We start from the raw sequence: 27,901 nt of genomic DNA, 5'->3' as shown, positions 1-27,901 counted from the left end.
CGCGCATCCGGCAAAGCTGTTAAGAGACAAACGTGTGTATAGAGGAAAAGATCATTGTTAGCTTCTAATGGACAGAGTTCATGGGCTTGTCCGCCTCTCCTCTTCTTCGTTCATGGCGAACGCGAGCGAGGCGTTCAGGTCCAATACTCCGTTTTCATCTCGTCGGTCTGCTTTCAGCGCTTTTGATTGACGGAACAATGATGCGTTTGGTTATTTTAAATCGTAGGCCAACTGATCCCGCATGAATTTCACCCATTACATTTTTAAACTAGAACGGGCACTCGTAGAGCGCATACCTTCGCATATCACAAGATTGGGCATTGAATTATGAACATGTTGGCATTAGTTGCATGCCAATTGGATACAAATTGACCGTGCTATGGTAAAAAGAAGATGATGATCTTTGACCCGATCGATCCCAAAATCTAATCAAATGGTCCCCGGATAATAACCAATCATCCCGCCAAATTTCATGCGATTCGGTTTAATACTTTTTGAGTTATGCGAGTAACACGCACACAAATAAATAAATACACGGCGATCAAAACATAACCTCAAGTGGGCGGAGTTAGAGCACCAGGGGATTGAGAGGCCGGCGTTGGGAACTAACACTGTTGTGTGCAGCGCATTTCTAAAAGCGTCCGTTCTGAAGCTTGGTGCCCGTCGCGGCGTGGGAGACGAGTTCATTTCTGCCGTTTGTCGCCATGAGCCTCGTCCCGTCCTGCAGTGAGACGGTGCGCCGCAGTGATGAACTCATTATCTCCAATGTTACGGCTCACTGGTGGTGGGAGGGCTATCACGGCATGAGTCACGACTGAGGGTCCGGCTGTGGGTGGATCATCACTGTGTGTGTGTGTGTGTGTGTAATTCTGTTTGTGGCATTTGACCAGCGTCCCTCCCGGCCCCGGCGTCCCCTTTGCTGCCGTCTCGGACAAGTTTTCTCCTTCATGCAAGAATATTCCGGACTCTGGGGCCTTATCTGCCAACATAGACGTGTGTTGCTTTGACAGGTTGCCTGCGTGGTGTAGTTGTTGTTGGATTGTTGACGTGTGTGTAGGTGTTTTGAAGGAGTTTGTGCACAGCTGTAGATGCTGTGTGTTTTTGCACTTGTGCTGGTACGTGGGCGAGAAAGTAATTAATATAATCATTTTGATGATTACTTCTGAGGTGACTCACTGTTTTTAATCGTCCTCGCTGCCGTGATCTGTTTTTGTCTGTCAACACATTTCGGGCAACGGACACTTTGCCAAGATCTCTAATATCAGAGCAGCGGCGTCCAGAAGCAAAGACGTTGAGATGGCGTCAACATGTTGGTGTGATGTTTACTCGTTCCATTGCCAGCAATATATTATGTAAGAAAATTAAGTTTTAACTTGCAATACATGTATATAAAACAATGCAGTTTTATAAATATTCTGGCACATCTCTTTGTTGAGTGTTGTGTAATATCAGAGCCACCAAATACACACTAATCATCATCTTGTGCACATATTATATGCATTTTGTCAGGGGGAAATGTCCTATTCACTTCCCCACTCTAATTTTGCAGCGTCAGTGTTATTTACTCACTTGATGGTGTTACCGTCATAACGAGGACAACTTGAATTCCAGAGGAAATGAGTTGTTTAAAATGTTCCGTGCACCTTCAGTGATCGTGTTGTGTTCAGGGACTGCAGGGAATGCTCTGCAGACTTCTTTCTTTAAGTTAGGATAAGTCCCCCTCCCTACCCAGGGTTACTGAAACCAAACCAGCGGCGTGGGCATTTAGCAACCCGTGACCACTTTTTACAATTATAGATGCATCAATAAAACGACAATAAAGGAACCTGGAATTTGCTCTTTTGAAAAATAAAATAAGCGAGACAGTCAGATGATAATGTTCTTTACCCACCGTCAACAGATCATTCTCAAAGATGGAATTATTAAAAATGAATACTGGGTAATGATGGCAGACGGCGGCAACAGATAATCAAAATAAAAGGTTAATGCGCATGGAGGGGGGGGGGAGAGTTATTTTTAGACCCACACTTTATGCAGTCCGCCTGCCAACACTGCAGGGCTGCCGGCCTCCAACGGTAAGACATATTTGTTTTCCCACAAGCCAATACAAATAAATTAAGAAGTATAAACACTATTGGGTCACGTTTGACGAACTCGCTTCATAGAAAGCGTGAGCGTGAAGTCGGTCGGCCACCGTCACGTTAAACAAACGCGCGTGATTTTAGGAACACTTTCAAGGCATTCGATGTCCGAGTGCCACGTTCACCACCACGGGCATCTCGTCTGCTCATTGGAGTGTTTCTGTTGGTTTTGTCAACTGCTCTCCAACGACGTCCGGCCCCTCGATACTCATGACACCCGGCGGTTGACACTGAATGAGCGGGTGAAGGATTTAGAGGCCGCTTTAAATGTCACATCCTTCATTCTCGTCGCCGAGCCGAAGCCCGCCGCTCGGTCTCATGAGCACTGGCAGGAATGACTGGTGAGGTATTAGAGCCCTCTTCCTTTTTTATTCATGGAAAAACATTCCTAAATCCCAGAGGATCTCTCTATTTCGTCCCGTTCTGTCCGGTTGTCCGTGTCTCTTTAGCGTCGCTACAACAAGCTGGACGTCTGTGTTGAGTCGTTGCCTCCGGCTCGTCTCCTGCTGGCGCTGATGTCACCGGGGGTGGGGGGTGTGGTTGTTTGTGTTTGTGTGTGTGTGTGTGTGTGTGTGTGTGTGTGTGTGTGTGTGTGTGTGTGTGTGTGTGTGTGTGTGTGTGTGTGTGTGTGTGTGTGTGTGTGTGTGTGTGTGTGTGTGTGTGTGTGTGTGTGTGTGTGTGTGTGTGTGTGTGTGTGTGTGTGTGTGGTCTTCAAATTGATTCACACACTTTACAAAGGAGACGGCCCATGAGGAATGAATTAAGACCAGGAGGGATTTGGGCTTTTTCATTTATTCTTTTGACCGTTCACTGGTTCATGTGCCGTCTCACGGGGCGGAGCAGCCCTCTCCAGCCGGCAGCTCGTCCTGATTTCTTTCTGGGCCTGGCTTCGGCCCGGTGAGCTCGGCCCTGCTGACTAACGGCCGACGGCAAGAGAGCCGCGGACGAAAGGGGAAATGACGACGGCGCGTGAACTCGATCCCCTCGGCCTCTTGCTGCGGTTCTCACTAACGAGTCCGCCTGTGTCATTGATCTCATTTAGCCTTGAAGCGAGACACGCATCAACACGTTGTGACGGTGTTGGTTCAGTTGGGACTTTTTAGAAGAAGGGGAGAGAGGAAGCGAGGGGTCGCGGCGCCAGGGGGAGGCCGAGCTGCCAGATGAGGAGCGAGTGAAACTGAAAACGCATCTTTCTCCGACTATCTGGATTAAAACACAGATTAGCACTTCAGTGGCACTTAAATGCCTCTTATTATGGTACTTTTGTAGTTCGACTATGTTGAGGAAATGTTACTTTCTGTATTCTTGTTCTTAGTTTGTACTCTAGGTTGATGCACTTATTGTAAGTCGCTTTGGATAAAAGCGTCTGCTAAATGACATGTGATGTAATGAGTGACGCTAGCCGGTCGACACTCGATCGGCAGCGTGGATGAATATTTCACTGCTTACAAGACGACGACGGCCGCCTCCGAGACCGACCGTGTGAGCGCACGTCCACGGAATATTATTTGTCTTTTTTGTCCGCGAGCGAGAGGTTTTGTTGTTCTCGTTCCCCGGTACCACCGAGTCTGTTTACCTCTGCTGCCCCCGCTGAATAATTCACGGGTCACACGAACGAGAAGGTGTTCAGAGGAATTTGAGAAACTGAATCTCTGTGAAACACGGGTAAAAGGATCGCAACGCGTCGCTCATGGGGAAAAAATTCTCGGTTTGTCTCGCATAAGCCCGAAACTATCGAGTTACAGAGTGACATCATCATACATCGCCGCTTTTTAATGGTCCTCTAGCTTTGTATTGATAACCAATCACTCATCTAAACTAGAACGGGCACTCGGTAGAGCGCATACCTTCGCCTATCACAAGATTGGGCATTGAATTATGAACATGTTGGCATTAGTTGCATGCCAATTGGATACAAATAAGATTTTGACCTTTTCATGACCGTGACCTTGACCTTTGACCCGATCGATCCCAAAATCTAAGCAACTGGTCCCCGGATAATAACCAATCATCCCACCAAATGTCATGTGATTCAGTTTAACACTTTTTGACTTATGCGAATAACACGCATACAAATACACAGCGATCAAAACATAACCTTCCGCATTTTCAATGCGAAGGTAATAACACATTATTTAGCGGATCAGATCATTAAATCCAGCTACATTTCCAGGTTATTTTCAGTCTGTCACGGTGCGTTGCCGTCTCACAAAGTAAAGGTGTGTTGGTTATAGATTTATGGAAATGAGATCACCGGTTTCGGGTTGCTACTCTGTCAGCAAGCATCCTGAGTCTCGCTATTATATTTGATATGGGAAGCGAAAAGCTCGGGACGGTTGACATGTGATCGGTCTCACATTGATTGTTATATTTACTTCTTCAGGTGAAGGAGCTGTTTTTGTGTTTTTGGACTCTGTGTTGCCCCTCCATCACTTTTTGGTACAAACTAAGAAGTCCAGGTGTCTCCGGGTGGCTCGGATGCTGACCGTGCAATTGCAAAATAAGCTTTTGAATAGATGAGACTCCTTTACCCACAAAAAAAATCAGTTCTTGAAATCAGGTATTTCAAACGATACCAATCCAGCGCTGATTGGAGCCCGTTTGCACACATTCCTCGCGGCATATCCAAGTTAGAAGGGCAATAAAATACTAAATGTCGGTCTGTCGTCTCCCGGCCAAGACAAACACGTCGCTCTGTAATGTGCGTTGGCAGTGAAAATCTTGAGCTTTGATCTGCACCCATTTACACAAACTGTAAATGTGTGTGTGAGATAAGCTCATAACCCGATGTAGCCTACTTGTACTGTAAGTGTGCGTTTCTTTAAACCCGCTGGCAGCCGACAGGTGCATTTCTAGTTCTCCGTCTCTTGAATCTGGTTATTTTCACTGCATTGTTGCATGACTGCAAAACCAAATGGCAGTTTTCAACTTCAAACCTGAACACTAGAGGAAAGATATTTAAATTAAATTGTATATCCATCTTCCATCTTTGCTACAACTTAAGAGCCGGGTTGTAACAACATACCTTGATGTTCGTGCTATTATTTTTCTAAGTTATCAGTTCTTCACATTTGCCTTTATTATTATGTTTCTTTTCTTTGTTTTCTTTTTCTCTTCTTTATCCTGTTCTGGGGTTTTGTTGTTGCTTGTACGACATTTTATGTTTTGATCCACATGTGTGTGTACTGTTTGTGTGCCTGTAGTAGTTGGGAGGGGCGGGGCTAAAGGGTACGGGGCGGGGCCGTCCAACTCCTCGTCTCAGAGGAGCCTCCAGACCTCGGTCTTTGGACGGTCCTCCATTCGTACGTTTTTTTTGTTTTTGTCAATGCCTGTCAATATAGAATATACACTTTTATTAATCCCCAAGGGGAAATTAGTTCTCTGCATTTAACCCATCCTTAGTTATTAAGGAGCAGTGGGCTGCGGTGAAGCGCCCGGGAAGCAACTGGGGGTTCAGTGCCTTGCTCAAGGACACTTCGACTTGCAACTAATGGGGAGAGCGGGGATCGAACCCGCAACCCTGCGGTTGCAGGACGGCCCTCTTACCCCACTGAGCTAAAGCCGCCACTATGTACACGTTATGATTTACCTATGGAAACAAATTAGTTACTTACTAACCAGGCTGTGTGGATCTTGGCGGCTAGAGAATGTGAAATCAATACTATCTCCGTTTTCAAGAGATATCATCAGGTCTGCTGAGATTTCACGGGTCCATAATCCATTCGGTATCTGCCCACTGCGCTAACTTATTAACCGATAATCAGACTGTGAGTGGGGGGCAGAAAACTCTTCGGTCATGGACACCGGAGTTTGTGTGTTCGCATATTTACTGACGCAAGAGAGCAAATGGACTAAACACACAATCACCTCAGCGCACACAGACCGTATATTTGCATCCGATGCAGAGCGAGGCCGAGTTCACGGCGTCCTTTCTGTGAACACGTATTCTGTCCAGCGTGGATCTCACAAAGGCCATTTATCCTGAACTGTCGTATGACACCGTGTCAGACTGAGGCTGTTCCAACTGCACGATCTCATCTGCGTCTCTATTTTAAATCCTCTACGGGGCTCGTACGGTCATGGAAAACCTGGAAAAGTCATGGAATTTTAAAATGGTCATTTCCAGGCCTGGAAAAGTCATGGAAAAAACTTAAATCACAAAAGTTTTGGAAAAGTCATGGAGATTTGTTAGATTCACATGTTGATTTACGCCGATTTTGAAATAATAAATATGTTTTGAAAGAAAGACGCTTAAAATGTAAGACGACGCAATTATTTTTTCACGTTGCAAGTGAACGCACCTTGGCTGGAAAGTTCGCTGGCCATAGCTCGGGAAGCGGTCGGGATATTCGTATATGTATACAAATGTTTATTCTTTTTATCAAAATATTGTCTTATTCATTTGTTTCATTTTAGGAAAACTGTATGCTTTGGAATTCATTTTGGAATACTAAATGTTCTCACTTCCGCATGTATAAACCGAGGTTTCAGTTTGGTCATGAAAATTTGGTTTAAAGTCATGGAAATCCATTGGTCAAAATGTGTAAGAACCCTGCCTCTATATTGTTCCTTCATAAAAACCTTCTGTCCCTCCTCCTGTTATTATCTCATTGAGAGGAAACTATAAAAACAAAGCAAACGAGTACAGTTAAAAAAAGCTGAAACGGAGAGGAAAGCACTCTTTTCTAAAGGTTTGAGTGTGCAGTATTTATTTCCATCCTCGCAGAGTTAATTGTGTCGCATCATGAGCTCACCAGCAAAGTATACCCTTAAATTATAGGATTTTAGTTTTGAGTGTTATTAAAATGATGTGGGTTTTGTTCTTGGATATAATTTTCTCTGAAATGAACTTGCTTGCTTGAGAAAATGCTGAATATGTACATTGCCTGATATTCAAATGACAAACATTGGACATTGCATTGGACAGGAATCTCTCTGTTCACGACCCTGACAGCTGGGCTTTGTTTGGCCCGTCGCTTCGCCAAGAACTTTGTTTCCATGCACACCGCCGGGCTCAAAGCTTGTGTTTGTCTCGTAGGTTTGCGAAGAACTTGTCGCCGGACAAAATCAACCTGAGCACGCTGAAGGGGGAGGGTCAGCTGACCAACCTGGAGCTGGATGAAGAGGTCCTTCAGAGTCTGCTGGACCTGCCCACCTGGCTCGCCATCAACCGAGTGGAATGCAACAAGGCCGCCATCAGGGTGAGGGAACCCGTTGTGTGTCGACTCTGTAGCCTTTTAACCCTCCTGTTACCTTCACATTTACTCACATATTTTACCCTCGGGGTCAATTTGACCCCAGCAATTAAAACCTCCAGAAAATTATTAGAATTAATATTGTTTCCCAAGTTTAAGTGTGAGGTACTTTATGTTTGTTTGTTGATGACCTAAATAGCCCTTTAAATATATAAAGTTGATATTTCTTATATGTTTGACACAGTGAAAAACAGCCTGGGGTCAAATTGACCCCAAAGAACACCGACGTTAAACATTGAATGGGGTCAAATTGACCCTAAAGGTAACAGGAGGGTTAAAGGGATAGATCTAAAACCATTATTATTATCAAATGCGCTTAATTGATCTCTGGCGGATAGTTGGATGAGAAGATTGTGACCGCTCCCATCAACTGTGAAGCTAATGAAACCTGATAGTTTAGTTTAGCAAAGAAGACGAGTTTCGCTCTGTCCAATTTAACATGTTATATCTCTTTTTCTTTCTTGGCCTGACGCAGTAACGTCTTTGCTGGTTGCCTGGCAACTGCTCAGAGCCAAGAAATAGTCCGGCACGTAACCCTCTGTAAAATGAAAATAGTTGTTTTTACTCGTCGGCCCTTGTAATTAAACAAATTAGAAAGAAGTGTTTAGGGTTTCCCACTGTGCCCAGTCCTTATGCTAAGCTAAGCGCCTCATATTTAACACTCAACCAGTCGTATCAATCTTCTCATCTACGGCATATTTCCCCCAAAAAAGGTCAGATTTTTAGTTTTAAATCTTTTATTTCTCGAAGGTAATTGTTAAAATCAATATTGACCGAATCGTCTTTAAAGTAATCTACAAAACTGATTGACATAATTCATCCTCTGTACGTACACAGATGCCGCCACCTGAAACAAGATGCAGTGAAGATAACTCTTAACACCTGTTGTCTGTCATCCATTAATCTGTTAACACCTGTTGTGCACGCTTCCATTGAGTCTTCGCACGACGCGCAGTGAGAGTAGACCGACACGCCCTGGAAACAGTGACTGGAGCGTGAAGCCATTTCCTTCATTCAGACTAAAGTCCACCTTTTTGTATTCCCCTCCACCTAATTTGTGTCTTCTCTTTTCCGCTCTTAATGTCTCAACCCTTTTTTCTTCACACACCCGTCGTCTTGTCTGCATCTCCATTTTGTTGGTCACCTTTTCTCTCCATCGGCTGGCTTTAAAATATATATTTGCTGCGTCACTGTCCGTAACACCCACGTCACCGTCGGCGAGCTCGTGCGGCGCATCGGGTTTCTCCGTGAACATCGGAGCTGTTGAATTGCATTGTGGAGCTTTTACTGTTGAAGAGGGGGAAAAAGAAAACGAGAACAGATGTATATCTCACTTCCTCACTCGTCCCCTTATCGTCTTCCTGTTGCACACTCTCACCTCCTCTTTTTTTTTAATAAACTGACACGGACAAATGAAATGAAATAAAATCGCATCCTCTGGTGTAAACTGCAGTAAATGTTTCTTTTCTAAAGCTCCAGAGTGACAGCTCTGAGCGAACGCCCCCTAGTGGCAGTTCGTTGTATTTCCTATGACGCAACCGAGGCAAATAAAATACGTCCCCAATTCAATTTGAGCCCTAAATCCTTGATTCTCGATTCACGACCACTCGGAGGGCGTCGCTCTGCGAGTGAACACGAGCGTTTAATCTCTCTCGCTATATAATTTGACACAGACTTGAATCGAGAGGTGGCATGTGGAGGATTAATGGAGCTCTGGAGCCGAATGGAACAAACGGCCTGTCAGTCTAGACTCATTGATTTCTCTTTTCTTCCTTCATGTCTGAGCTAACCTGCCTGCTGGTTTGACTCTCTAACTCCGTAGCATTTAATTTGATTTAGTACGTCTCATTAATCGAATGGTAATTCAGTACTAAAAGGCCAAATGCTCGCTGAGCGGTTCAGAGTGCCGTGAGCCTGAGAAGCTAAGCCGCTGTTCTGTCTTCATTCGCAGATACCATGGACCAAGCTGAAGACTCAACCCATCACTTTGGTAAGTTTCACCCACGACACGTAATCAAAAGGTCACCGACGGCGACCATTTTCTGCATCGTGGCCGCTGAGTTTTTTATTTTTTTTGCTGGAGCCTGCTTTGTGTCCGTGTCATGGCTTCCAGCGTCTCCCCCATGGCGGCCGCCTCGCCGAGCAGGGCGCAGGTGTCAGGTTGGCAGCCGTGCTGGGCCCAGTCCCCCAGGTGGCTGTAATTCCCAAAGCATAAGCTGCTGAAAAAACAACGAGGAAAATGAGCTCCCATTTTTCTGAAACTCGTCCTCACCCTCATAATTGGGCATTATAATAACAATAATAAAGAAGAAGGCATTATAATAACCTATTTTATCAACTCCACCCACACTCTAACGTTGTATTCAGCGGACTAACGCGTTGGATGACTGACATTAAGACGGAGCAGGAGTGACTAGGTGACGATGTTACTGTGAATATTAAATCAAAAGCTCAGAAAATCGTTTTTTATAAAAACAAACACCAGAGCTTCTATTCTGGTTTTTAACTGTATTGTGATGTCATCAACTTTATTTGTTGAATATAACTTCCTCTCTGTATGATCTATGATATTCCTTTATTTGTCCCACAGTGGGGACATTTCAAAAATCCCAGCAGCGGTGCACATCAGAGCATTAATGAAAATAAATATAAAACACAAAGCACAATAACAATACAAAAAAACTAAATACCAATACTAAATATACAGGGGAAAAATTAAGTAAATTGCTGAGTTTGCCAGGATTATGTGAGGTGAGACCACTTTTTAACTGCAGTGAAAATGCTTTATTTATTTGTAAATGGACATATATGAATGAGGCAGAATATTTAATTAAATTAAGAACATGTTGTAAATTTAGAAAATTCTAACATCTATTTTTTTAATTAATACATTTTGACTTCCGGACTTTCCAACACTCTGAATTTATTAAAAATGTTTGGATCACAAGAGTCGCAACTAACCCTGCGTGGCCACTCGGATCTAATTCTACTTATAGTTTAATACCAACTCTGACTTTGGTTGCAGACCCTGGATAAGGTGGTGATGGAGATGAGTACCTGTGACGAGCCCCGCCCCCCCAACGGCCCGTCTCCCATAGCGACGGCATCAGGACAAAGGTGAGCGCTGCTGCGGTTGTTTCTTTTTGTTGTTGTTGTAATTTAATTATATTAATTTGTGGAAAAATCTCCTTTCCTTGCCTTCATTTAGATAATATGGCTCACACTTTGTCTTTTTGAGTTTTTCATTCACACAACAGTAACTCATTTAGAGTGCACACTTTGTCTTTTTATTATTGCAGTTTCTTTTCTTTATTACGTATCACTGCTTTCACAAGTCAAGTCAGACGCTCGGTACACTAAACGTTCACATTTAAAGAGGGTGTTTTATAGTTTATGATACTTTTATTTGAGTTTGCTGCTGTGGTACTTAAAATTCTGTTTTGAAAAGTACTGTGCCCTAAAAAAGGATACCACAATAGAAAATGTGCTAACCTCCGACTTAAACCTTAATCCTTACTGGGAATATCTTCTCCTATCGACCATATGGGCTGCCGTAATGCATGTTGCATACATTTTGGCACACGGGTCAAACATTCACAGTATCATATTTAAAGTATTTGAACTTGTAAGTATGTTCAAATGTGATCAGCTGTCAGTCCAGAGACTCATGGAGACGTCATGCACCCTGATTCTACTCCTCACCTTGTTTCCCTCACTTTCTCCCCAGTGAATATGGCTTTGCTGAGAAGGTGGTGGAGGGGATGTCCCTGTCCATCAACTCCATCGTCATCCGGATCAGCGCGAAGGCCTTCAACGCCTCCTTTGAGCTCTCCCAGCTGCAGGTGTACAGCGTCAACACCAGCTGGAGCATCAGCGACCTGCGATTCACCCGCATCCAGGACCCCCAGAGAGGAGAGGTCCGTGTTGCTTTTATTCTTTTTTTGTATTTAAAAGACTTCTAGTACGTTGTTGACGTTTTACGACGCTGCCTTCTGCTGTTCAGATTCTCACGTTCAAGGAGATCAGCTGGCAGATGATCCGCATCGAGGCCGACGCCATCCAGAGCGCCGAGCACGAGATGCTGAGCGCCCCCATTCGCCTCATCACCAACCAGTCCAAGATCCGAGTCACTCTGAAGAGACGGGTCAGTCACACACACACATACACATACACACACACTCTCACACACACTTACATCTCAGTCTAATAGATGCAGATTCACTCATCTTTTTCATTGGATGGACCGGACGGTCCTGCGAACAGTTAATCCCAGTGTGTGGTCTCACAGGCTTCAGGGCCAACCGCAGTGATTCATCAAGATGACTAGTGTGCCCTTAAACAAAACAACAGTTACACTAATGTCTGTTTTAGAGATGTGGAGATGAGAAACAATGCGGCGTAAAGCCTTTTTATGTGCGGTCTGTGAAAGCAATTACCTCCATTTGTTTCCTCGGGCTTTTACAGAAAGCCTGAAGGAAACTGCCGATTACGGCACAAAATAGTTCTCTCTCCCAAATATGCTGTCTGTGGTGTTTTAGTTCTTATTGTACAAAATAATTACCTAATAAACCTGCGAATGCCTCGCACAATATGAGAATTTCCCTACGAGTGTCATGTTTAATTTATGGGAGCTCTCGGGCTACCTCCACCTGCGTGATGCATGTCTATGCCCATGGCTCTGCCTGACACAGATTAAGGACTGCAACGTGGTGGCCTCCAAGCTGATTCTGATCCTGGATGACCTGCTGTGGGTGCTGACCGACTCCCAGCTCAAAGCCATGGTGCAGTACGCCAAGTCTCTCAGCGAGGCCATGGAGATGTCTGCGCAGCAGAGGAAGAGCATGGCCGCAGAAGAACAGGTGCACATGCCGATGCCCAAATCTCCCAGTCTCATAGTTTGTCCTCGTCTCTATGGAAATCATGTCCGCCCCTCTCTGTGTGACTCCTCCGATGCCACGTGGCGTCTATCTGCTGACACCGCCTTTTGTCTTTTTGTTGACGTCTGTGTCTTTCAGCATTTCCGAGGCAAAAAGCCACTGGAACACAAACACTCACTAAATGTACTTGCATACATTGATCGCCCACACAAATTCACACCTATCCAGCTCGCATTGGCCAATATTTATGTTTTGGTCTCATACGCCATCTACTGGGAGAACTGAGTAGTGCATGATTATTAAGTGCCCGTATGCCTACATTTGACATGAAAACACACCTAAAAGCCGACAAAGCACCTAAAACGTCCCACTTTATCATGTAATCTGTGTTTTATCCGCGTTCGCCAGGTGTCGTCAGTGCCGCCCTCGGCCCAGCAGGTGCGCACGCAGCAGGCGTCCTCGGCGGCGGAGCAGAGCGCGTCCATGGCCAAGCTGTTCAGCGCCTACGACGTGTGCGAGACCTCCCACCACCTCCAGATCATGCACCTCGACCTGCACATCTGCGACGACATCCACGTGAAGGAAAAAGGTAGCGTGCGCACAGATCTGCATCACATGACATAAGAACACTGGCAGGTGTATTTGTTCTCATTTTTTAAAGCACAAGCGCGTCACTAAGAAGCTTCGGCGTGATTATTTTTCTGTCTTTTCCTCTGTGCAGCGAGCAATAAGAGGATAATGGGTGGAGCCATGCAGCTCTCGTTCAGCTCCATCACTCTGGACTACTACCCTTTCCACAGAGCAGGTATGAAGCCAGCACCACCGGGACGATTACTGCAACCTATGCGATGCTTCCTGGATCTTCACCGTGAACGCACCGCATTCAATTTGCACGTTTTAATGCTCACAAAGTGTTTTTAGAACCGCAGATAGTTTGGCTTCTCATAACTTCTCCTATGCATACTTCCAGGACATTCAGACAAGTCTCACCAATAGTCTTATTTCTTCTTTTCCATGTTGTTAAAGAGTTCGTACGGTCATGGGAAATCTGGAAAAGTCATGTATTTTTAAAATGGCTATTTCCAGGTCTGTAAAAAGTCCTTCAAAAAAAAAAAATTGAATCCTAAAAGTTTTGGAAAAGTCATGGAAATGTGTTATATATGCATATGCATGCTTAAATATAAGCAGGCATACACTCTCATGATAAGTTTTTTTAATTATTATTTTCGTGCTGCACCTGAACTGAAAAGTTCTCAAATTCGTAAAAAGCAAGTCAATTAAACGGCGGACATAAATAAGTATAAAAATTGAAAGTGCACGATTTAAAAAAAATGCATATGGTGGCGTACAAATAGATTCCCATCAACCGAACAACGGACGCACAACTTCCTGTACCGCTTGTCCTCCTCGTCGCCCTCTACAGGTGACAGCTGTGAACACTGGATGCACTACAGCGAGGCCACCAAGACCAGAGAGGGCTGGGTGCGCAGCCTGCTCGACGAGTTCCACTCCAACGTGGAGATGTTGAAGAGCGCCGTTCGAGACCACCAATGCCCGCCCCCTGCGCACAGTTCCCCGCAACACGGTGAGCGCGGCGCGCGCGCCTCCGGGAGGCGCTTTCACACGCTTGTCGTATCCTCCTGGCACATCATCCCTGTGGATCTTCTGTCCTCCAGCGTCCCTTAGGGACGATGTGTATTGGCCTCTAGGAAGTCAGGCCAGAGAAGCAGTAGGGCTTAGGGAGGCGGAGGGAGGACTCCTTGAGTGGAGCGCACACACTCAGTCTCCGGCCCAGTGCTGCTGGTGCCTTGAGCCAGGTACCTCGGTGTGTGTGCGCACGGCGGGGTGCGGTGATGCGCGCCTTTTGCGAGGCACGAGGGAACTGAGTGGTTTCTCTGTTTGTCTCCCGCCTTTTGTTGTCCTTCAATCTCTCTCTCTCTCTCTCTCTCCAGGTAAGATAAACACCTCCTCCAGCGCCTCCTTCAGTCCTCCTCTCCCGGAAAGCCCCAAGACCCAGCTCATGTCCAGCTCTGTTGTGCTCAGGATAGCTGACTTCAGCATCTATCAGGTCACTGCAGACGCACTCGCACACACGCCTCCATGTTTGGGATCACCGAGGCGACGCCATCTTCACTGCTGACTTTTCAGTTGACGGTTTCTCCTTCTTTCTCTCCTACATGTTCAGGTGTCGACAGCGGACCAGTGCCGCTCCAGCCCCAAGACCATGATCTCCTGCAATAAGAAGTCCTTGTATCTTCCCCCGGAGATGCCAGCCATCCATGTGGAGTTCACAGAGTACTACTTCCCCGATGGAAAAGACTACCCGAGTAAGACTCGCGTGTCTCGCATCTAATTTTTTTAGAAACGTTCATCTTCATAAGTAGGCGCGGGAGCCCATTTATTCGGCCGTGGGGAAGTCACTGACAGCCTGTGGCCGAGGAGACATTGATTATCATGAATTACGCCCAGTGTTCCGATTGAAGGATTACCCAATTAATTATTGTTCTGGATTTCACACAAATTAACTGCCGACGTTATTCATCCATTAAACACTTTGAAGCCTTTTCAACTTGGCCGAAATTGCGACTACAGAGTGTGTAACGTCATATCTCGTCCCCAACTTCTCCTCCCCCCCCCCTCTTTTTTGTAGTCCCGTGTCCCAACCTGTACCTGCAGCTGAACGCCCTGCAGCTGGTCCTGGACCCTCGCAGCCTGGTGTGGATCAACCTGTTCGCCCTGGACCTCAGGCAGAGCCTGGAGCAGTTCATGGAGATCTACAAGCTCAGCGACTCGCAGACGCCCGAAGAGCACGTCGACGTCAAGGTCGACGGCCTCATGCTCAAGGTGAGGGCGGCGGGCAGAGAAGGTGGACGCGTGTGTCGAGAGTGCGTTCTCCGGTTCTCATTGGGCGTGTCCTCCCGCTCCATCAGGTGGTGGTTCCCATCGATCGGGACGCCTCCTGCCCCCCCGATCTGCCGCGCTCCATCTCGGTGCAGACCTCCGAAATGGTGGCCACGAACACCCGGCAGCCGGCCAACTGCACCCGCTCCCACCTGGAGGCCCTGCTGCAGGCCTTCGAGGAGCAGCCCTTCTTCTCTCCCTGTTTCTCCTCGTTCCCTCGCTCCTCCTCCTCGGTGCCCCTCCTCCACCCCGTCTTCCAGCGCCACGCCCACGAACAAGACACCAAGCTCCACGACATCTACCGGGGCCTGGTGGTGCCGACGTTGGGCGCCGACGCCCTCAAGATGCCCGCCGCCGCGGACTTTTGGGCGCTGCACTTCGCCCAGTTCTGGGTGGACTACGAAGGCACCCGCGGGGGCAAAGGGCGGCCGCAGCCCTTCGTGGACTCCTTCCCTCTGACCGTGTGGGCGGGTCAGCCCGCCAAGATTGTCCAGCACCAGGAGAAGCTGCGGTGCGGCTCGAGTTTGTCCAGGAGCACATCTGGAGAGGGAGTCTCTCGTCTGCAGAAGAAACGACTCTTGAAGGACTATTACAGCACCGAGGCCCCCGGTGCAACGCCGCCTCCCAGTAACGGACTCCACAAACCCGTCTCATTGGACAACCTGCCCTCCTCCTCCTCTTTGCCATCATCAAGTAAAGATGCAAATGTGCACGTCTTGGTGCACGTGCAGAAGCATTTAAGTGCTCAGGTATGTGTTTCATCCTTTCGGCTGTCACAGCTGCACAACGTGTGCACCGGGTACTCTGAATGGATAAAGTTTTATTATTCAAATATGGAATTAAACACTTGTTTGTTTCACACAGATTAATCAGTGGTTACCGTTATGGCTATTTGCAGCAGCAGTTGCATATTCATGTGGAATATTAATTCATTGCACCTGTAATTCATCAACATGCTTTTTGGTAACACCTGTGTGTGCAGGTGAGCCACCGGCAGTATGTGTTTCTGATGCACCTCCAGCGCAGCATCAAAGCCCTGCAGCAGACTCTGCAGCAGGACCTGGAGAAGATGAGCTCCAAGAAAGACCGCATGGACCCCTCTCAGCATTCTGCAGACCACCAGCCCTTCACCGTCTGCCTGGGCCTCCTGCTGAAAAGCGCAGAGGTGTCCGTGCTCCTGAACCCCGTCCCCCACCCCGAGGGCTCGGGGTCTCCTCTGGGGTCCGAGCTGTCCCCCTCGGAGAGCCGAGGAACCCTGGACGCAGCAGAGGGCGCGGAGAAGGGGAGCGCCGGGTCCGGGTCCGAGGGAGGGGCGGCCAAAGGGGGGTGCGCGGTGGACCAGCTGCTGTGGAGCGAGGGATCAGAGCACGGTCCCGCCCCTCTCGTCCCCATCTCCACCTCGCACTCGAATCGCAAAGCGTCCGTGGATGAGAGGACTTTCGCTAAGAACTCCGAGGAAGGTGGCGAGATGGGAGCGGACGGAGGCGACGACGTGGGAGCCGGAGCCCAGACGAGTGACCCGCTGTCGGACTGCAGCGACAAAGACAAGTCCGCAGCCGGCAAGATGCCTCAGTCCACATCCAGGTATTCAGCTCATCTCACAAACTGTTGATTCATATGATTTATCATGATCTCAGAGAAACAACAGGACTGAACTCCATTAAATGACACGGTGGCGAGTAAAGTCGGTGATGTACAGAAGTTGTTCGGATTTGCATGTTTAAAACATTAACAAAATGGTTTTATCTGAGCTTTTCTAACTTTTTTTGGGATTTCAGTCCCCTTTTTTTTTTTTAAAGACTCATTTATTTTTTAACTAAATTAATATATTAATAATTTACCTGACATAAAATGAATCTACTTAGCAATTTTAAGTGGATTTATCTTCACTAACTTACTAAGTATTCAAACGATTGCCAGTATAATCAAGTTCAACATGCAAATAAATTTGAGTTTTATTATTTACAAGTTATAAAAGAGACGTTTTAAAATCCAAAACCCAAAGATATTCACTTTATAGTGATGAAAAACAAATATATAGTCAATAAAAAGAATGAAATTCTTACAAATTGCTGTTACATTTTGTATTGATTGACATTTTCTAAACTAAACAGTCACTTTATTTCATCAGCGGATGGATTGGTAAGTTGCGGCCCCTTTTTTAAAAGATCACACGGCTTCCAAGTAATCATACGCTACAGTTTATAGACCTCATAACTGAATCCGAATAGTCCGATCTGCTCTTCGCTGTGGAGGAGTGTAATGAATGAAGTGTCTCTCTCTAACCGACTCGCCCTCTTCCTGAACACAAGAGCTGTGTGTTTGTCCGTATGACTGTGGCTCCACACTCACACATGTACTGTCTTCATACTCTTGTCATTCCTAAAACTCTGCCACTTTCTTTTCTGCCTCTTGACCTTTGCTTTGACCTTTGCGAGGTGTATGTGTGTTCTCTCTACCAAGGAAAGGAAGTTTGTCTTTGGTTTCTGATCTCCTCAGCTCCTCAAACTCCAGCCGATCCACCTCCCTTTATTCCATGTCCAACATGTAAGGCACTGGATCTGTGACGAGCCGTGTGTTAATGAGTATGTGTGTGTGTGAGATCAAAATCGGGTGCAAGCGTCCGTGACGTGAATCCCCCGGTGGGCGTCCATGTTTGCATGCGTGCATGAGTCGTGTCAATATATGTGTGTGTGTTTAACAAGTCTCGTGTTCAGTGTCTACCTGTTGACTTCCTGTGAAAACGATGCTCTTTCCCTTTTTTCCTTTTCCAGCCTTGTGTTCTCAGTCTTTTGGGAGCCACTTTGATTTTAACCCCCCTGAGATTCCTGTGCGTCGCTTCTTGGCGCTCGAAGGGATAGCACACTTAGCGTGACCTTAAACACCACCACACCAAGGACCGCACACATATTTTATTCATGAACCGTCGAGTAAGCCGCTCGCTGTCGGCGGGCCAACAAATCCCATCAGATATGACGAAATAAAAGCACCGGGACGTTTTTGTACTCCTCTTTTCCGCCTTTCTAGTCCATCGTGAATCGGCGGCTCGAGCTGATTTCAAACTCTACAGAAAGATGTGACTCACCGTCGCCATGTCCTGTGTGTGTGTGTGTGTCGTAGCGGTCGTTTGATGCGGGACCGCTCCCAGTCCAGTTTCTCCGTGTCCTACAAGAACATGAAGAAGAGCCCGTCCCTGCAGTCGCTGGACAACATCTCCATAGACAGCTACCTGATGGAGGACGGGGACGCGTACGGCCTGCTGGAGAGAGGTAGAGCAACGCGCATGCATTCTGCACACAGTGTTATACAGATGCTTAGAATGACCTCTGACCTCCTTTATTTATATATATATTATATCTTTGTAATTTTTTTAATATATATTTTTGTATATATATATTATATCTTTAAAACATTTTTTTATTTATATATATTTTTAATATAAATTTATATATATATTATATATATGATTTCTGCACATTTACTGTTACGCAACTGTTGACCAGTAGGTGGCACTGTTGTGCTGATATGTCAGTAATGCAGTGTTAAAGGGGAAGCTTTAGTCATAAAAAAAGAAAAACATAACCTTTCTTTTTACAGGTAACACTTGAAATGACGACAGCACATGCAAATGACACGCGAGTGAGACATGTGACCCGTACTCTGGTGTTTCATGATGCGTGTTTTCATTTTGATGTGCGGTACAGACGACATGTCCATCTCGGGCTTCAAGGACGCCGTCAGCGAACAGAGTGCCACCGAGAGCGCCACGGAGGCCGCGATTGGCCAGGGGCAGGGGGGCGAGGGGGGCGTGTCCCCCGACACCGTCAGCGCGACCTCCCAGAGCACCGACGACCCCACCAAAGATACCGTAAGCGACCCGGAGCTCGATTGACGTCGATCCATACCTCATCTCTTGTGAAGGAGAAGTTCCGCTGACGGTGCTTCCCGGTTCCCCTCCTCCAGGTGTCGGTGCTGGTGCTGAAGGTCCAGTCGCTGTGCGTGGCCATGGAGGCGTTCGGCGAGAGCGTGGCCGTGGCGCTGGAGGTGGGCCGGCTCACCCCCAGCCAGATGGGCAACGTCAGCCTGAGGCAGTACCTCAGCACCCGCAGCCTGGGTAAGAGGGAGGAGGACAGGAGCACCTCATGTTGGGCAGCTGTCACAGTTATGAGCCTGGAAGGAGTCTAGGAAGGAGTCTAGGAAGGAGTCTAGGAAGGAGTCTAGGAAGGAGTCTAGCGGTTAGCACGATGTTTAATGGCTGCTTAAGAAAGCTTTGCCTCGCTGGTCAGAGGGAAGCCAGTTCTATTGCTATATAATGTGTTAACTATTATTTCAAACACACACACATCTACACACAATTACACACAGGCACCCTCTTTATTCACCTTGCCGTGACTCCCCACAGGTATGCTGTGTTCAGTACCAATACCTGCTCACAGCAGCCAAGGTAACGGCTGTGTGTTCACCACCTGTAGCTTAACATGCATGCTGGCCTCCGCACGTCTGTTTCCACCTGTGTGTGTGTGTGTGTGTGTGTGATTCCAAATTAACTGCAAACGTTTTTGCAGACTGGCGTTAACCCCTGATCTACCCATTCACTGCTCTGTCTAATTCGTCCTCCCTTCCTCTCTCCTCTCTCCTCCCTCCCTCCTGCCTCCTCCCTCTCTCCTCTCTCCTCTCTCCTCCCTCCTCCCCACCGGCCTCATCTCTCCACTGCAGCAGACTCTGCAGTTTCAGGCCAGTGATTCAGGCAATGAGAGAAATGCTGGCTTGCCTCCATCACTACCTCTCCTCCTCCTCTTCCTCCTACTATCTTAAAACAGCAATCCCTCCTTCACTTTTCTTTCTCTTCTCGCTCACTCTTCAGCTCCTACTCATCTTCCTCCTAATCCTCTGTCATTTACCCCCCCCCCCTCCCGCTTCACCTTTTCTTCCCTTCATCTCCCTCCCTCTTTAGGCCATCTTTTCTCTTCCTCATGTCTTATCACAGTCCCTCCCTCCCTCCCTCCCTCCAAACCTAGTGCTGGCCAGGAGTGTGTGTGTGTGTGTGTGTGTGTGTGTGTGTGTGTGTGTGTGTGTGTGTGTGTGTGTGTGTGTGTGTGTGTGTGTGTGTGTGTGTGTGTGTGTGTGTGGAGGTGAGTGGTGGTGTGTGGTGAGTGGTGGTGTGAGTGGTGAGTGAGTGAGTGAGTGAGTGAGTGAAAAGGGAGGTGATGCACCCCTCAGTCATAATGAGAAGTCTTCTCTCTTTAAGTGGCCATTTTCATGGCTTGCTGAGTGTTTTGCCTCTTTAAAAAAAAATAATACACGTGTGTCTGTAATTGTGCGCTTGCCGGCTCAATTTGTATGTACAGACCCCCCCCCCCATGGGGTTTAACGCCTCTAAACATCGACTTGTATCAATTTGTGTGTCTTCTTTCCCTCCGTCCTCACCTTGTCGCCTTGTTTCCTCTAAGCTGGAATTATTGCATCATCACTTGTTGTGTTGCTGAGTCCTTATATAATGTTTGTATATATATATTTTTTAAATGTATATATAATATATATATATATAAAAACACAATCTATTTTTTCAACATTTAAATATTTTTAGTATAGATATATTAGTGCAACAGTTGTTCTCATGAAAAGGCAGAACACACCTCTTCTCTTTGAATCTTTAACACTCAGGTGGGAGTTTCCTCCGACTCCTCTCATCCCTCGTTCCTCTGAAATAATTAAGCGTCTGCAGCGAGGAGGAGCCGGTGGGATCGAACACACGCTCAACTCGCCTCCTTTTACTTGAGTCCTTCCTGTGTCTCTTTTCCTCTCCGATATCCTGCTTCCTCCACCCTCGTTTAAACCTGACCTTAACATGCACCCCTTTTAAATGTAGTTCTCTCAATTACATAAGACATTAAACTATTAAGTTATATAAAACCAAACTGTCGGCGTGTCCTGAGTAACGTTGCTGGTTTTGTTCCTACACATTTTCTCCTGATGTCTCACCTGGTTACATAAAAGTTAAATAAAATGAAATATATATATTTTTTTAAATGGACGAGTTTGCAAATCGCTCAAAATCAAATGTTATGAGATATAAAAATGTGCAGGTGAGTCATCAAAAATATTGAAATGTTGAAAAGATTTTATAAAGTGTGTGTGTGTGTATATATATATATATTTGATATACATATACTGTATATATATATATACATAAATTATATATACATATATTTTTTATATGTATATATATTTTATATATATACATATATTATATATATATACATCATTTATATATACATATATTTTATATATATATATATATATACATAAATTAAATATTTTATATATTTACCAGACCGACTTTGCTTCTAAATTTATCACAAACCCTATTTTTTTTCTTTTTATACTGCAATTTAAATCAGATTTAGAACCTAGGAAAATATATTTTTGAAATGAGCTAAAAGCGCGTAAACAAAGCATCTACAGGGCCGGAGGTGTCGGGTGTATTTTAACGTCAGGTTTCCGTGTGTTTCAGTTGAAGCTCGACGCTAACCTTCTTCTTCCTCCTCTTCCTCTCCACAGCCGGCGGCGGTGACGTCGGCTCGGCGTCCGCCGGCGGCCTCCACAGCCCGGAGGTGCGAGCCCGCCTGGAGAGCGGCCCCTGCGCCGCCGCTCACTCCCCATTGGCCGAGCGCAACGGCTTCCTGCAGCTGCGTCTCCACGGCTACCGGGCGAGCTTCCTGATGTCCACGCTGCGCAACCTGGCCCACTTCCTGGAGGACGACTCGGCGCCGCAGGTGCTGCCCATGGAGATCAGCGTCCGGGACACGCACGTCGACCTCAAGGTGAGGGGGCCGCCACGGGGAGCCTTATGTTTCACCCCCAGAACGACTGCACGCACCTGCGTGATTCCAGCAGGAAGTCGTTTTTTAATGGAGCTCATAACTCACCGCCGCTGATGAGGAAACTTGGAAGTGGATCATTTCTCTCCCCTTCATCACGCCACCACCCACCGTGCTCCACACACACACACACACACACGTTCAAACGTGTACCGTCTGTGCTGCAGGACGACGGTCCCCGTGACAACCCCTCCGACTCGGAGCCCTCGCCCTTCACGCTGCACGTGAACAGCCTCGTCATCCACCGAGCGGACGACGGCTCCTTCTCCATCGGAGGTGAGTCCTCCTCCTCCACCTGCTGACTCTCTGACGTTACATAACTCGTCCTGTTAAAGTCCTCACGCTGAACATCCACCTCTCCTCCTACTCCGCCGCCTTCTTCTTCCTTCCTTCCTTCCCCTCTTCTTTCCTTCTTCTTCCTTCCTTCCCCTCTTCTCCTTCTTCTTCCTTCCTTCTCCTTCCTTCCTTCCCCTCTTCTTCATCATCTTTATCTTCTTCCTTCCTTCCCCTCTTCTTCTCCTTCTTACTTCCTTCCTTCTTCTCCTTCTTCCTTCTTCTCCTTCTCCCCCTTATTCTTCTTCCTCCCTTCCCCTCTTCTTCTCCTTTCTTCCTCTCCTCTTTCTCCCCCTTCTTCTTCTCCTTCCTTCCGTCCCCTCTTCTTCTCCTTCTCTTTCCTTCCTTCCTTCTTCTCCCCCCCCCCCCCCTCCTCCTCACAGTGGACACAGCAGCTGAGACCAAACTCAGGGACGAGGGCGCTCCGACTGCGGTCACTGACGTTGGGGGCGGCGGCATACTAAAGCCCACACAGACTCGAGCCCCGCCCACATATACCCAAGCCCCGCCCACCAGCCCTCCTCCAACCACCAGAGAAAAGGTGAGTAGAAGTATACAGGCACAGGCATGATGCCTATAACACCTGCAGACTATCTTAAGAGGTGAAGAGGTCAGTGATATCGCATTTAGACACACGTTTAATTATTTATTTATTTAAATATAAACTACTTAACAATGGTTGGCTTGTTTTCTGTCTCCAGTGAGAGGACTATATATTAATGTATGCAGGAGACTAGTCTTATATTTAAAAACTGAATATTCAAAGTGATCAGATACACAACTTTATTATTTTTTTTACATAATTGGTACAGATGCTGGTGGAGGAAAACGAATGTTTAAAAGTGGAGCTGTCCCGAACCAAGATGGCGCTGGCCGAGGCTCAGATGGAGAAGGACTCGCTGCTGCACCGCATGAAGACCCTCAGAGTCAACACCACCTAGTCCTCCAGCCCCCCCCCCACCAGAAAGTAAACGAGCAAAGAGGAGACAAAAAAGAAGTCTAACTCGACTCCCTTTACACGCTTCAGAATAATTCCCTCATAAAGCAAACGCAGAGTCCGACGTGAGACTCAAGAAAACTTGTTTTCACGCGCTTGTCGTCTGTTTTAGAGGCTTGGAGAGTTGAAAAGGGACATTTAACAGGACTGTGTGTGTGTGTGTGTGTTTGTTTATGTGCGTGAGAGAAAAAGAAAGGATGAGGATCTACATCCGTGGCCTTGCCTACAGAAAAGCCTCCCCACGCCGACTCCCAGCCGGCCTGAGGTGAGCTCCACCTGAACGTACGGAGGAAAACTGAATGTCGTATCTTTCGGAGCAATGTCTTAAAAAAAGAAGAAAAAAAACTAAACTAAAAAGATTTATTTTGCACCAAGCAGCAATGGAACTTGTAATTTAGTGCGTTTCATATCCAGACGGGTCGAGACCCAATCACCCTCGTCCTCGGAGTGTGTACAGTGTATATTGTATAAGAATGTGAACACATGACTATTTTCTTCAGAACTATGAATGGTTATGCAGTGCTGCGTGTGTGCGTGTGTGTGCGTGTGCGTGTGTGTCTCAGCCAGAACAAGCATTTCATTCCCCCGTTTAGAGGATACATTTATATCGGTCAGTCCCACAGCTTTGTCAGCAAAATGCCCCTCAATAATGTCTGTACCCCCCCCCCTCCTCCACACACCCCTCTTATTTTTCTATGTGTAAATATCTACTCGACATGTGCAGCACTTTTAAAAAACGGAGGCACTGTAAATACAACAAACTACAACTGTGAGAGAGAAGAGATGTAGAACGTGTGTGTGCTCCCTTCTTTAAAAAAATAATAAAAAGACACAATAAAAAGAAGGAGAATTAAAGCGCATTGAAGCTGCCTAACTTTTCACATTTAAGTCTATGAACATTTCTTTATGGATGGGTGTCGGCCATTTCTGCTGCTGTTCCCTGCTTATCGTCAGGGGGAAACCCCGGAGTAAATCTAAAAAAATGACTAACGATGGACTTGGCTCGTTATAAAAGATGAACACGGGACCTCCTCTCCGGTGTCGGTAGATTCATCGCAGCCTGATTATGCAACTCGTAACGTGTGCTTTGGCTCGGTCCACTTCATTTCAATATCTTTCTTTTTTTTCCCGTTAAAAGACGTGAAACTATTTCCACAAATGTGGTTTCAAGACTTGAAATTTCCGAAGCGAGATTTCATCACGATTGTACTGTGGAGAGTTTTGTGTTTTTGGTGGAGAGGAAAACGTGTTGGGTTTCATCTGGTGTTTCTCCTCCTGAGGCTCCTCCCCCTCTGGGAGACTCTTCCCCCTTACAACCCTGTGGAGGAAAGAAAAGAAAACACAATAAGTTGTATTTTGTCTGTCAAAGCTGCTGAAATACTGATAACAATAAAAGGGTATCCAATTTAAAATGTTTCTTTTATTTCTTGCATATATCTGATTTATGTTGTTTACTACTTCTGCAACACATAAGCTATACAAAATAATTTATTTTAATAATGAATAATTGTCTTAATTTTTTCAATACTCCATCTGATATTGACTCAAATGACATCACGAGGCAATTTAATTTGCTTTAATAATGTAATAATGCAATGTCATTTTGGGGCCTGACATCGTGAGAGGAGGAAGATAGTTTTATTTATTTGTAGCTTTAAAAAATAAAAAAAAATGAAATGTTATGAATATATTTAAACTGTCAGTATTTGTGCCGGGAATAATAAAAAATACAAGCATTTTAGTTTGTTTTAATTTTGAGTACAAAGGACCGACAGGATGATGTAATAAAATCAGGTCTAAATATTGGGAATAAAGTTTAAATATTGAAAATTAAGTTGAAATATAAATCTGACTATCGAGGAAGAAAAGTTTGACTTTTAAGAATAAATAAAACTTCTATTTCTAGCGTAAATAATTAACATTGAAATCTTATTTTGGACATTTGTACTTAATTTGCATAATAAAATAGAAAAACTTCCCCCTCTAAGTTTTCCCTTCGATCTGAGCTTTGAGTCTTGTTTAAATCTTTTAAAACAAAAAAAATAAGTTTGTTCTGTGAGGAGCAAACCCTTTTTAAAACGTACGTGCACGAGCCTCAAATGAGCCGTAGGGCGCCGCGGAGGGAGAGCCGCTGGACTCTGTGCTCATACATGGTCATGACATCTTCCAGCTGGAGCACGGAGTCATAGAAGGGCAGTGAGTGTGTGTGTGTGTGTGTGTGTGTGTGTGTGTGTGGGAAAAGTTCTGCTCTGCTGCTATTTACATAAACTCCAGCGTACATTCTGTAGCGTAATGTTTCTGTGATGATGGTTATGTCACAGGCCGTTTATTTAAGCAACGCACACACCTCCATGTATATACATAGGTGTGTGTGTGTGTGTGTGTCCCAGCACCATGTACAGGTTGTGTGTTGGCTCACTGTTTTATTCTCTGGTTCTCTTTCATGCTCCTCTAGAGGCCCTGTTGAGGTCCTCAAGAGGTCATGTTGAGGTCTTGTTGAGGTCCTCAAGAAGTCCTGTTGAGGTCTCTGTCTTAATCAAATCAACCTAAATAAATAACATGTAAATATTACCGAGGCAAATATTGCTAAACCAAATCAACATGTTGATTGATAACGAAACCAATCCTGATGCAGTTTGATTTCCTCAATGCATCATCATCATCATCATCGATTTCCTCTGAAACAATTAGTTCATTAATGTCTAAATGATCTACAGAAAGTTAATGAATCAGTCGTTTGATTTATTCTCGAGCATTAATGCTTCATCAATGTGATTTATTTACATTTGCATGTCACACTTATTTGCCTTTTCGACATTTAAACATGTTATAGACAAACCGATTAATCGACAAATATTATCAAATTAATCAAAACTAAAGCAGCTGTGTCCCGCCGTCTCTTCGAGCTCAGACATGGGGCAGATCAGCCCGAGGTGGAGCACCTGAAGGCACCACGTCTCTTTGAATTTCAATTAAGCAGCAGAGGGAAGCCATCAGGCGTGTCCCAGCATGCACCTGGCGGCCGAATGGGGGCGCAGTGGAGAGGAGGGGGGGAGGAGGAGGGGGTGTGTCTGTTTCCCAGGCTGTCAGTGGACAGATCGGAGCACCTAAATAAATACCCCCAAAAATACATCTTCTGCCTTTTTATGTTTCCGTTCATACACACGCTGCTCTGATTGGCTGTTGAAGGATCTCACTTGTCTCCACATTCTGCAGCAGTGAAACGCGCCGTCGGCGTGGAGGGCCACTGCGCATGTGCGTGGTAGAATACACGGAACGGCCACAATAAACACAGCTGGTGGATTTGAGACTTGGAGGGATTAACAAAAGGCTTTGGTTCCTGTCGGTGCTGTGGCTTCACCATCATCCACGCCCAGACTACGCTGTGTGTGTGTGTAAATCAGCGGAAGTCGGCTGCTTGGCTTTTCAAAATTAAAGTATAGATTTACACACACACCTGGGATGAAGCTTAGGTGTGATGGTGAATATATTTACTGATGCCAAATACACATAAAAGCATCATAGTTGAATGTATTTATCTACAGAACGTTATTTAATTAGTGTATATAATGTATATATATCAAAATAAATCCAGTTTGTTTTAATTTAATAGATGCATGATGAAACATAGTTTCCTGACTCCAGACAGCTGGCTTTATATTAGAGGCTAAAGGCTTGAAACTGTATCCTAAAATATAAAGAAATATGTTGCTCAAATAGCTTTGGATGTCACATTTCCATTTTTACCTTTAAACCCAGGAGAAAAATGTAAAATTACAAGTTTAACGTTAACTAACGTAGATTGCTGACGTCAGCGAGCTAACTCGCCTATGTGTTTTTTTGAATGGCACAAGATAACATGTAATTATTAAAGAGACAAAACGACAAAATATAAAAGAAACAAGAAGGCAATGAAAAAATAAACAAATACAGAAAATTGCAAAAAATATATGTTTACACTGTCATAGTGGAGTGTTCATAGATTCAGGCCTTTTACGTTTCAAGTTTTGTAATAACATCGGCGAGGGTAACTGTTTTATTTTGAAAGCGAATAACCGGAAGTGTACAGTCGCTAACGCGGCTAACTTGACTCCTCTCTCACGCGATCCAGAGCGGCGCCCGGGCCAGTGCGGTGGGTTTCGGGGTAGAGAGCAGAGGAGACGCCGCGGGACCGGAGAGCTTTTTCCTGCGCGTGCAGCTTCCACCTCGCGCCGGTTCATCAGCCGGCAGGACAGCAGGAGGAGTTATTACTCTTTTTACTTCACTCTCCGGGGCTGGTTTGGTCCGCACGGACCGACACCAAAAAGGAGTTGGATCACCGGAGCCGTGCGGCTTGAACGGGCTGTCGGTCCGGGAGGCACCGGGAGGGGAGGCGGTGCGCGTCGAGCCCTCTCTGCGGCATCAATAGCGAGAGGAATCCTTCCAGATGCTTTCCCACCGGAGGCGGTGAAGGAAGGGGAGGGGGCACCTGGAGGGGGGGGGGGGTATATATATATAGATATATATGGGATATCTG

General features: G+C 45.9%; 1 protein-coding gene across 3 annotated transcripts in view; it reads left to right on the top strand.

Annotated features, from left to right (window-relative positions):
• Nucleotides 1-24,797, top strand: part of bltp3b (bridge-like lipid transfer protein family member 3B) — a 28,304-nt gene extending 3,507 nt beyond the window's left edge. The window contains exons 2-24 of one of the 3 annotated variants that reach the window (XM_056425019.1): nt 7,180-7,342; nt 9,348-9,386; nt 10,422-10,513; nt 11,124-11,313; nt 11,400-11,540; nt 12,088-12,255; nt 12,682-12,862; nt 12,995-13,078; nt 13,697-13,858; nt 13,950-14,090; nt 14,226-14,341; nt 14,459-14,600; nt 14,924-15,117; nt 15,204-15,923; nt 16,157-16,758; nt 18,295-18,443; nt 18,879-19,042; nt 19,138-19,288; nt 19,577-19,618; nt 21,736-21,998; nt 22,223-22,331; nt 22,772-22,929; nt 23,201-24,797. In XM_056425019.1, coding sequence (XP_056280994.1) covers nt 7,180-7,342; nt 9,348-9,386; nt 10,422-10,513; nt 11,124-11,313; nt 11,400-11,540; nt 12,088-12,255; nt 12,682-12,862; nt 12,995-13,078; nt 13,697-13,858; nt 13,950-14,090; nt 14,226-14,341; nt 14,459-14,600; nt 14,924-15,117; nt 15,204-15,923; nt 16,157-16,758; nt 18,295-18,443; nt 18,879-19,042; nt 19,138-19,288; nt 19,577-19,618; nt 21,736-21,998; nt 22,223-22,331; nt 22,772-22,929; nt 23,201-23,329 — 4,300 coding nt within the window. In that variant the 3' untranslated portion in view covers nt 23,330-24,797. The remainder of the gene's footprint in view (nt 1-7,179; nt 7,343-9,347; nt 9,387-10,421; nt 10,514-11,123; nt 11,314-11,399; nt 11,541-12,087; nt 12,256-12,681; nt 12,863-12,994; nt 13,079-13,696; nt 13,859-13,949; nt 14,091-14,225; nt 14,342-14,458; nt 14,601-14,923; nt 15,118-15,203; nt 15,924-16,156; nt 16,759-18,294; nt 18,444-18,878; nt 19,043-19,137; nt 19,289-19,576; nt 19,619-21,735; nt 21,999-22,222; nt 22,332-22,771; nt 22,930-23,200) is intronic. The other 2 variants (XM_056425017.1, XM_056425018.1) reach the window with 2 other exon arrangements.
• The last annotated feature ends 3,104 nt before the right edge of the window (nt 24,798-27,901 follow it).

This window comes from Pseudoliparis swirei, chromosome 10 (genome assembly GCF_029220125.1).
Source record: "Pseudoliparis swirei isolate HS2019 ecotype Mariana Trench chromosome 10, NWPU_hadal_v1, whole genome shotgun sequence".
NCBI lineage: Eukaryota > Metazoa > Chordata > Actinopteri > Perciformes > Liparidae > Pseudoliparis > Pseudoliparis swirei.
Note: the sequence above shows the minus strand (reverse complement) of the source record. Positions and strands in the feature narration are given on the sequence as shown.